This window comes from Delphinus delphis, chromosome 10, assembly GCF_949987515.2.
Source record: "Delphinus delphis chromosome 10, mDelDel1.2, whole genome shotgun sequence".
Lineage (NCBI taxonomy): Eukaryota > Metazoa > Chordata > Mammalia > Artiodactyla > Delphinidae > Delphinus > Delphinus delphis.
The window spans coordinates 41327916-41338494 of NC_082692.2; the positions used below are offsets into that span (position 1 = coordinate 41327916).

At 40.4% G+C, this 10579-nt stretch overlaps 1 protein-coding gene across 1 annotated transcript; it reads right to left on the reverse strand.

The window, feature by feature from the left end:
• Positions 1–1281: 1281 nt before the first annotated feature.
• KLHL31 (kelch like family member 31) lies at positions 1282–5206 on the reverse strand. The gene is made up of 2 exons (XM_060021346.1): positions 4035–5206; positions 1282–2328 (listed from the first exon to the last, which is right to left on the reverse strand). Exons 1-2 carry the CDS (start codon positions 5204–5206, stop codon positions 1596–1598), a joined length of 1905 nt encoding a protein of 634 aa, XP_059877329.1. The 3' UTR covers positions 1282–1595.
• Positions 5207–10579: the final 5373 nt, after the last annotated feature.

Sequence of the window (10579 nt, forward strand, 5' to 3'; positions counted from 1 at the left end):
GTTCCACAAAGTGTACTACTATATGAACCACTTTTCACAGTTCGAATAAAATATTTTCAATATAATATTGTAACTCTAGCCATAACCTATCTACACACAGTGGGAGAGGACAGGGTTCATGAAAACCCGGTTATACTGTCATAGATGTCATGTTTCACCATTTAAATAGTTTGTCTTATTTCTCAAAATCCACCTGCACACAACCCATAATTTATAGGCCTTTCCTCTCCAAAACAAGTGAACTATCAAAGAATAAAAGGATAAATTAGAAGAAAGGAAAATATGTATCATTTACTGCCATCATTCCCTTGCTTCCAAACTTGGCGAACATATAAGAAAAATGATATGGAGCTGATATAGTTTAATTTGCAAAGCTAATTTGGAGCAGATGAAATTTTAAAAATATATAATCAAATGGGCATATATTATCTTAACATTTCTATAGAAAATGAACGTGTTAGATTTTTAATTGAGAAATCAGGATTGAAATCAATTGGTAAACAATAGAATTTACCAACAGGGGGACCCATTCATCCTGCTATTGCCAAATCCAGGAATTCCAAATGTTTCCTTCATTCTCACTCATCTAAAAGACTGGAAGAAATCAAATTATTGTTATTCGTTGCATAACCTTCAGGCTGCATATGCTATATGTTAAGGATCCTTACAGACAGAGTTTTATTTGGTGTTCTTCTGGGGGCTTACATGAAGGTCAAGGTTGCCTTTAACCATCTTGATGTAGTGTTTAGGGTGAGAGTACTACTTGCAATTCTTTTAATGGGGGACCAAAGTAAAATGTGAATACTTCTAGGAGAAACAAGAAAATGGTTTAAATTTGCCTATAAATTAGATGACTGATGTCAGTTCCTTCTCTGAGAGTAGGATTTTATGATAGGAAATACTTTTGGGGACCTGAGGCAGGGAGGAGGGTATCACCGCTAAACCAAAGGCATCAACCTGTCAGCCCCGGGGTGGAATCCCTATTACTTTCCCGTCAGTATTTGTCTTAAGCTTTATGATTTTCTCCTGGGATGCCTTTCGAAATCCTTTACTCAGGCATGTATAAGTAAAGAAACTGCATAGAAACACAGAATTAAATCTTAAGTCCTTATGGATGTAGACTGATTTCCATTTAAAAATGAAGCCTATAAAGGAATATTTTAAACTTCCTAAAGAAAAAAAAGAGAAAGGAAAATAAACTTTTGTACGAGAAATCTCTTACTCACACAGGCTTCGTGTGTATTAAAGTGCAGAAGCACAATCTCAAATGTGGGTGTAACCGCTCTATGTTTAGAAAGGATGCCGCGATGGTAGTGCCCACCGCGAGTTCTGTCTGCCACCCAGTGGCCGCTGAAATAAATGGCTTCTTTCCTTTGTTGGCTCCGGATCTGTATTTTGCTTAAAAAAAGAAAAAAAAAAAAAAAAAAAATTGACAGAGAGGTAGATGATGCCACACCAGCAACTGAAAACCACCAAGGCAGATGCCTCGATGGATCTGAAAAGACTCCCCTGTAGTAAATGTTAGATAGTTTCCTTTCCTTTAGCTGAACCGCGATGCCTATCTTTTCTCCCCGCGAGCGCGCGGCTCCCCGGGTTCAGATGCTGACGGGCACGGAGGACACCGAGCTAGCGCGGGACTCTCGGGTCACGTGATTGGGCATGGCTAGGGTGCAGCACGACACGCCCACGGTGGCCTCGGGCAGTTCATCGTCCTCCGTCCACTCGTTGAGGTCGGGGCTGAAGCACTGGATGCACTTCTTGTACTTCCTCTCGCCCTCGTTCCAGCCGCCCAGCAGGTAGGCGCGGCCGTGCAGCGTCGAGGCGCCCGCCGTGCTCACGCCCACAGGCAGCGGCGCCGCGTAGCTCCACTGGCCGGTGGCCGGGCTGAAGCTCTCCACGGTTAGCACGTCCACGCGCTCGCCGCGCGGCCCCAGCTGGCTGCCGCCCATCACGTACACGCGCTCGCCCAGCGCCACCGTGCAATGCCAGCCCCGCGGCGTGCTGAGCGCCGGCAGCTCCTGCCACGCATCGCGGGCCGGGTCGTAGGCGCACACGGAGCGCGAGTAGGCGCCGCCGATGTAGCCGCCGGTCACCAGCACGCGGCCGTCGGCCACCGCGCTGGCGTGGCAACAGCGCGCCACCTCCAGGGGCGCCTTGGGCTGCCACTGGTTGGCGGACGGCACGTAGCACTCGAGCGAGGCCAGGCTGCCCTCGGCGTTGCGGCCGCCCACGGCGTACAGGAGCCCGTTGAACACGCTCAGGCTGAAGTGCGTCCGCTTCTGGTTCATGCTGGCCAGGTGGATCCAGGTGTTGAAGCGGGGATCGTATCTGGAAGTGGTAGAGCAAGCGTGACAGCCTTGTGGGCGGCAGCCGGGGAACCCAGGTGACGCCGCCAACCAGGACGTGGGAGGCTCGACACTATCCTTGCGAGGAGGCTGGGGACCCATCGCAGCTCCTCGCCTGGAGGCTGCTAATCCTCTCTCAACCAGTAAAAAAGTGTGACTCTTGGGAAAGGCAGGGCAGGCATAGGTGACTCCCCCTCCTCCCGTTTATAAAAGCAGCTACCGGGAGACCACCCCGCTGAGACCGACCTCCAGTCCTCTTTCCTTCATATTCAAATCCATCATCCCGTAGGATTTAGGGGATGCGCACGTGGAGGAAGGGTGGAAGCTGGGTATTTGTGGAATCGGAGAAGGGAATACGGCCACATTAAAGTCAATTCCACATATCTTCAGACACCAGCCACCCCTAGCTCATTCTCATGGCTTAATCAAGAAAGTTGACTGAGTTCCTACATTCTCACAAACCCCTTCTTGTTCACACACCTCTCCTGGCATTGCCGCTGTAAAGCTAAGTCACTAAGTCTTCTGTCATCTGTTTATAATGAGAACAATAGAACTCATGTCCCAGTGCATCAACAAAGCCTTAATTTTTGATGCTTCTCTATTTTCTAGCACTTATTAGTAGGTCTGACTTTTTAGTGTAGGGGTATATTTTTTTCAGTGTTCAGCATTACAATTATTATACCATAAGCACTGAAGTCAATAGCTCAAAAACAGTGACTTGAGTACAAGTAGTTATCAGCAGGAGGAAAATAAGGCACCCATAGTAAACTAACACTTTCCATAGTTCCAAGTATTGTAAACACAGAACTGACTCTGTTTGATGTTCATTCATATTTGTCTCATTTCACCTCCAAATCAAAACTTAACCATAGCTACAAATTAAGGGCTAAAAATCAATTGTTTGGATTCATTTAAATGACACACATGTACATATAATGAAACAATAAAGAATATTTTTTATGATTTACTAGATGAATTTTCAGATCTTGTTCATTAGTTATGTTTGCCTTTGAACCACTACCATGACAGAAGCATGACTTTCTGAACATTTCATGTATATGGAGGTTTAATTTTTTATTATAAATATACAAAAATAATATGCATTTCAATTCCACTTTCTGCAGGATTTATCATGCTTTTACTCTTGTTTACATGTATCAAAAATATTGATGGTATTCAGTCTTTAAAGAAATATTTAAAATTAATTAGCTGCCACATTTTTAATGATCTCATTCTAGTTGCCAGTTATAAATCTGAAGTCATCAGTAACAGTCCACTTAAAAAGAAATTTTGTATCATTTTAATCTTTCTTACCATTTAATGTTAAAAACTAAATTTTCACCCAGTTTCTGTCAAAAAGGCAGGGTATTGTGGAGAGCACCCTGACCAGAAATGAGAAAATGTGAATTCTACTTACTAGTGGTGTCACTTCTCTGGGTGTCAAATTTCTCACATGTAAAATCAGAATCATCATATCTTCCGTGCTCGCTTCATTGGCTTACTTGGAAAATTATAATGCATGATATATGTGAGTGCACTTTATATAATGTGAAGTGTTATATACATGTAATGTGGCATTATTATTATTATTGATTTACTGAGCCAATGAATTAAGCTAATAGGCATGATTAATTTCATTCTATGTTCATAACATCGAACGATTTCTATTCCTAATAAAAGAGGCAGTACCTGCAGAAATTGCTGACTGCATGCTTGGCTTGATTCCTTGCATCATTCTGGTCTTCACCACCGGCCACATAAAGAAATCCATCCATCACAGCCACACACTGATTAAAACTCTTGGCTGGCATCTCTGTAAGCTTGCTCCATCCATTTTCAGGGTCTCTATACAAGACGTCTCTGCTAAGGGACTTCTCAGTAAGGCCTGGACGGCCCCCCACAGTGACAAGCACACGACAGCCCCCTCGGATTCTCGTGCGTCTAGACTGCAATGTGTTCTGATGATAGGGAAGTAAGTGGTAGTTCATAGCATCTACAAGAAGCTTGTGGCAATCAGCATCTTGCATCATTCTCGGTACTGACTGAACATAACTGACCAGGTCTTGTGCAGAGATGGTACCAAAGCGAATATTGCTCAAAAGATCGGCAGCATATTTCACTCTCTTTTGGTCAAATTCTAACCATTTCATTGCAATCTGGAATGCTACTATTTCAGAAGGCAACTGTAAGTCATCATCCATAAGAAGTTCATTAATTTGCTCAAATGTAAGTTTCATAAACTGATCTGATTCTGCAAATTCAAGGAAGTTATCCCGGATAAATTTTTGGGCTGCTGCCTTTGCATTTCTCAGGGAGTATGTTTCGGCAATGTTAGCAATGTACATGCAATTCTCAACACTCATTTCTTGTATCAGAAAGTCACTGCACATCTTGACAAGGGTATGGATCTGAAGATAAACAGCAGCAGAAATAATGCTTCCTATGGTATACAAGGAGAGAGTGAGCTTTCCAGTGTAGGCGTATGCAATGACCGTGGCCAGGCCCAGCGGTGCGATATCACTGAGATCCACCCTTTGGGTAGAGGGGTCTTTTTTTAGGATGTTGTAAAAGTACTCACTGCAAGAAGCCATCACTGACTTGTGAACGTCAAAGGATTTTGTTTTGGTGCCGATGACTAAGTCGCAAAGGAAGCTCTCCTGCCTCATTTTACTTAAACCTTCCAAGAGGTTGGGGCCGTAAGAAGCATCTGTTAATTCAGAAGAGATGCAGCTAAGGCCATTGCCTCCCTCTAGGAGCCCATTCAAAGCGTTGAGTTTGTTGAGGGGGCTGTCTTCTACAATGATGGTCATCTCATTGATGTTGCCTTTGTTCTTTCTGACAGTCTTCTTTTTGGGGGCCATGGTGGCAAACACACTGTCACAGGCAAGAACTTGCTAAAAAAAAAAAAAAAAAAAAAAGAAACGGTTTTATTTTAATTGTGCATTAAACTTTGAAATACTACATTGAGAAACTTTCCTTTTTTTAATAAGATAGTAGTTTTTTAGTGGCATAACGTAGATTGATTAAAGTGTCAAAACTAGATTTAAAGACTTACGTTAAACTAGATGCACATCTTATTCACAGTTTACTTCAGCATCGATCATTGTAGACGATTCTAGAAACATTTATATTATCAAATGAGACCTCTCAATAGCTATATGGCCAAGTAATTTTATGTAGCAGAAATGACCCAATATTCTCTGATCTACCTGTACAGTTATTATGGAATAGTAGTTAAACGTCTTTTTAGGGGCTTAGTTTATGTTCAGGAAAAAGTGAATGACAACTACCCTGAAGTTTTTCTCTCTCAATAAAATATCATAACACTAAAATTCAGGAATCCGTGTTAAATGTAGAATATATATTAGAATAAACGTGGCTAACAATCAATGGATAAGGAATTGTAATGATAGTCAAGTACTTTCTACTCTACATAGTCACTAAAATAATTTCCAGTTGAATTTCTAAATGACTCACAAACACACACAAACTTACACAAGAACTAGAACAAAGTAGTTTTTAAAAAAATCTTAGAGTAGGAAAGACCCTCTTAAGCATAACATAAAATCCAGAAGCATAAAGGGGAAGACTGAAATATCTGAATATTAAAAAAATGAAAATGTATATCTATAAAACAGCACCAACTATTTAAAAGACAAGCAACAGACTGTGAAGACAAATATTTGTAACATTTTTGACAGATAAAAGGTTAAAGTGAAGTGAACACAGTATTTATTTTTATTTATTTTTTGGCCTTGCTGGGAGACTTGCCGGATCCTAGTTCCCCAACCAGGGATCGAACCTGGGACCCAGCAGTGAAAGCGCCAAGTCCTAACCACTGGACCGCCAGGGAATTCCCTAACGATATTTAAAGGGCTCATAAAGTTAATAAGTCAAAGGTAATCCAAGTAGAAAGTGGACAAAGACTATGTCTAGGTAACAAGGTTGTTCACAGAAAATAAAATACAAACAGTTAATATTTTTAAAAAGCTAAACTAACAATAATCAGAGAACTGTCAACTGAAATCCAGAGAGCCTTTTTATTTTTTGTCGTCAAATTTTGCTTATCAAGTGGTTAAAATATTTTAAAATATTCAGAATATCAGATATTGGTGTGGTACTCTCCATACATTGTTGATGGGAGTATAACTGATACAGTCTTTTGAATAATAATTTAGCAGCCCATTAAGAATAAAAGCTATTTTTATGCTTTGACACTAAAGTTCTAAATCTACTAATGTGCCTCTTAGAAATATATTTATATAGATGCTGACATATTAAGGACAGTAACCACTTCCTATTATCAATGTTATAAATATTTGAACCCATTTTTAAATCTATAGGAAGTGTAGATTTAGCTCTATTATGTAGCTCTGCACAGCTCTAATATTAAATGTAGCCTTGAAATATATTAAGTTTACCAAATAAATACGTGGCCCTTAAAGTATCACAGATTAAATTATTTTAGCCCTTCTCAATATATTGGGCATAGTCATCAGAAGATGCTACACTTAGACTTTTTTTTTTTTTTTTTTTTGCGATACGCGGGCCTCTCACTGTTGTGGCCTCTCCCGTTGCGGAGCACAGGCTCCGGACGCGCAGGCTCAGCGGCCATGGCTCACGGGCCCAGCCGCTCCGCGGCATGTGGGATCTTCCCGGACTGGGGCACGAACCCGCGTTCCCTGCATCGGCAGGCAGACTCTCAACCACTGCGCCACCAGGGAAGCCCCACTTAGACTTTTAAATGGATTTTATCTATAGCCTTTCACTTTCTTGTGAAATTACTGGTGTTACTTTTTTCATTTTTATTTTTTATTGAAGTATAGTTGATTTACAGTGTCATCTTAGTTTCAGGTGTACAGCACAGTGATTCAGAATATATATATTCTTTTTCTGATTCTTTTCCCTTATAGGTTATTACAAAACATTGAGTATAGTTCCCTGTGTTACACAATAGGTCCTTGTTGGTTATCTATTTTATATAGAGTAGTGTGTATATTTTAATCCCAACCTCCTAATTTATCCCTCCCTCCCTTTTCGCCCTTTGGTAACCATAAGTTTGTTTCCTATGTCTGTGGATCTACTTCTGTTTTGTAAATAAGTTCATTTGTATCTTTTTTTTTTTTTTTTTTTAGTTTCCACATAGAAGTGATATCACATGATGATACTTGTCTTTCTCTGTCTGGCTTACTTCACTTAGTATGATAATCACTAGGTTCATCCATTTATTTATTTTTTTTTCATTTTAAAAATAACAAAATCAGTATGTGTAGTTCAACAACTCACAGTTTGCTTTATATCATTCCAGATAATTGTATATGCTTATGCAAACTTATATTTGCATAGTTTGAGCAGTGGTGTGCTGGTAAATCAACTCTCCGGGGGGGGAAATACCCCTTATTTGTAAGGTGCTAATTTCTTGAGTACAAATACACTCGTTGTGGTTGGTTTTAAGCTACCAACAACCAGTTTGCTAAATTCCTGAAAATGTAAATTGGTTCTCATGAGCTCCAGCATACCACTATAAGAGAACTTGTATCAAAACAAGTTTATGGGGCTTCCCTGGTGGCGCAGTGGTTGAGAGTCCGCCTGCCGATGCAGTGGACACGGGTTCGTGCCCCGGTCCGGGAGGATCCCACATGCCGCGGAGCGGCTGGGCCCGTGAGCCATGGCCGCTGGGCCTGCGCGTCCGGAGCCTGTGCTCCGCAACAGGGGGAGGCCACAACAGTGAGAGGCCCGCATACTGCAAAAAAAAAAAAAACAAGTTTATGCTATATTATTCAGCAGTTTGCTTTTTTCACTTGGATGTACTCATGTACATCTTTCCATATCAGCACATACATAAATTTATATCATTGTCCCTAACAGCTGCATAGATTCCCATAGTAAGGATATATAAAACTTGTTCAATTATTCTCTTGTAGGTGCACATTTAGATGTTTAGGTGTTTTATAGTTTTTGAGGGGTGGTGTGTGTGTGTGTGTGTGTGTGTGTGTTTTGTCTCACTGTTGAGTTCATCCTGAGAGGTAAAACTTAGCTTTGATCCCCCTTGAAAGTCTTCAGTTTAATTACTGGAATAGATGTTAAAAACTTTCTATTGTGTTTGTTCCTGTTCTTTTCCATGTGGAAGGAGAGTAGCAAGTAGGTAGGAAACAGAGAAGGTCTTTTGCTTTGCCAGGGCTTTTTTTCTTCCTCGTTAAGCTCTGTCATATTCACATTTGTTTTTGTTTACAAGACTGTAGCACATTTGTGCTTCCTCATTCTTTCTTGCAGGCAAAGCCACATGCATCCTTACCTTGTGAAACAGATTTTCAACCCACCATCATTTTAGTCTTCAAACGCATTTGACTTAGGTGGTAAGTGTCCCCTTGTTGGATTTTTCTGGGGAAAATTTTAAAAATTTTGTTCAGCAAGTAGTTATCAGACACCTATTGCTGTGTGGGCGGCACTGTACTGGGAATGATGGAGCAATACAATATGTAATTTGTGTTAAATAGATAAACAATGACAAGTACAAAATGACAACAAGAATTTAGGGAATCACAGCAGAGTAACTTAAAAAACCAAAACAAAACAAAACAAAAACCCAGTAGATTCTACCAGTAGGAGTACAAATGTGTTTTTGGAAATAGCCCTGCTTATTTTCCTGGAGGAAGTCCTATGGGCAATTTTTTACTCATTTGGATGTTGGGCTTATAACCACTCATTGTTTTGGAGGAAATCCTGGGAATTAAACAATACGCTTGTAAATAATCCATGAGTCAAAGAAGAAATTAGACGGTATTTCAAACTGAATGAGAATGAAAATGAAAATACAATGTAAATACCAGCTCCACTATTTATCTGAGCTGTGAGTTTCCATGGATTACTAACCTCTTAGAGTCTCCACTCTACTGGCTTACCTCTAAAGTAAAGATAATAATGGTGCTTGCCTGTCGGGTGGTCCATGAAAGCTTAGTGAGAAATGTCTGTACAGCATTTAATAGGGTGTCTTGCAAAATGTGAATGTTCAAAAAATTTGAATTGTTTTCATTAAAATCAATAACCTTCTTAGATGTGTTTTAGGGAATGAAGGAAGTAACCTGTTTAAGCTTTGGGGTGAAACCAATCAGAGGAAGTGGCCACAGGATGGAGATTCAGTCATGGGGATCAAGAGTAGATTTCTGGAACAGTTAAACATTTCTAAGGGATTTTTGAAAATGCCAGGGAGAGAAATGGAACTCATGCAATGACATAGGCTGAAGAACAGATTATTTACTTTGCTATGGACGAGAAAGGTAAGCCTGGAAATTTAAGAAACTTGGGACATAGGTTATGTCAGGAAAATAACAGATTATATAGAACAGATTGAATCTATGAACCTGGACTTCAGATTTCAAATGAAAGGAACTGTTTTGTTGGAGTGGGGTTAGGATGGGAAGATTTGTAGATAACAGGAATCTTGCCTGTTCCAGGAATGAAAGGTTTTTAAGAGGAGTAGGTATAGGAGGGGGAAGGCCTTTAAAGCAGAGGAAATGCCTGTTATGGAAGCAGGGAGGGGTGACTCGGCACGGGATGTGCAGACGAAGAAGATTGCTGGAGTGAGGGAGACAGGTAGGCAGGTAACATGAGGATACAGAAAGGATGCTGGATACCAGGAAGGGTTTGAACTTGATGAGTTGCTATGCAATTGAGAAGGATTAAGGAACCTCCAGGAAGGAGAGGGCGCACTGAGGCCCTAGTGAAATCAGTCAAATTTCCTCCACGGCTTCCTTCTGTTACTTTCTGTTGCTGCCTTCTCTTTCCTCCATGGTCTGGCCTTCTTGCTGCCCCTGGTGTTCCCATGGAAACCCTCATGACCCTTTATCTGAATTCTCTTGCCCTTGTCCCATTTCTCCAGGGCCCTACTGGGTGACACATTAGCTAGTCTGACAGATGATCCAAGCTAATCCATCAGTGGGCAAATCTACTCTTTCTCCCAGATATGCATGTTTTTTGGAGTTTTTTTGGTTTTTTTTTATCAGTGTACTCCAATGACTCACATGCAAATTTCTAACAGAGCTACCACTGTGGAACATATATGCATATTCTTTAAACTAATATTATATTATTATTTACATAATATTTTAACATTAATCAAATTACATTAATTTAATCTTATTAATTAATATTTTAAATATATATATTTTTTCTTAATAAGAGAGGGTTTTTAGAATCCTCAAAATCACTGTGTAAAGGTAACTGGCTTCTTTAGC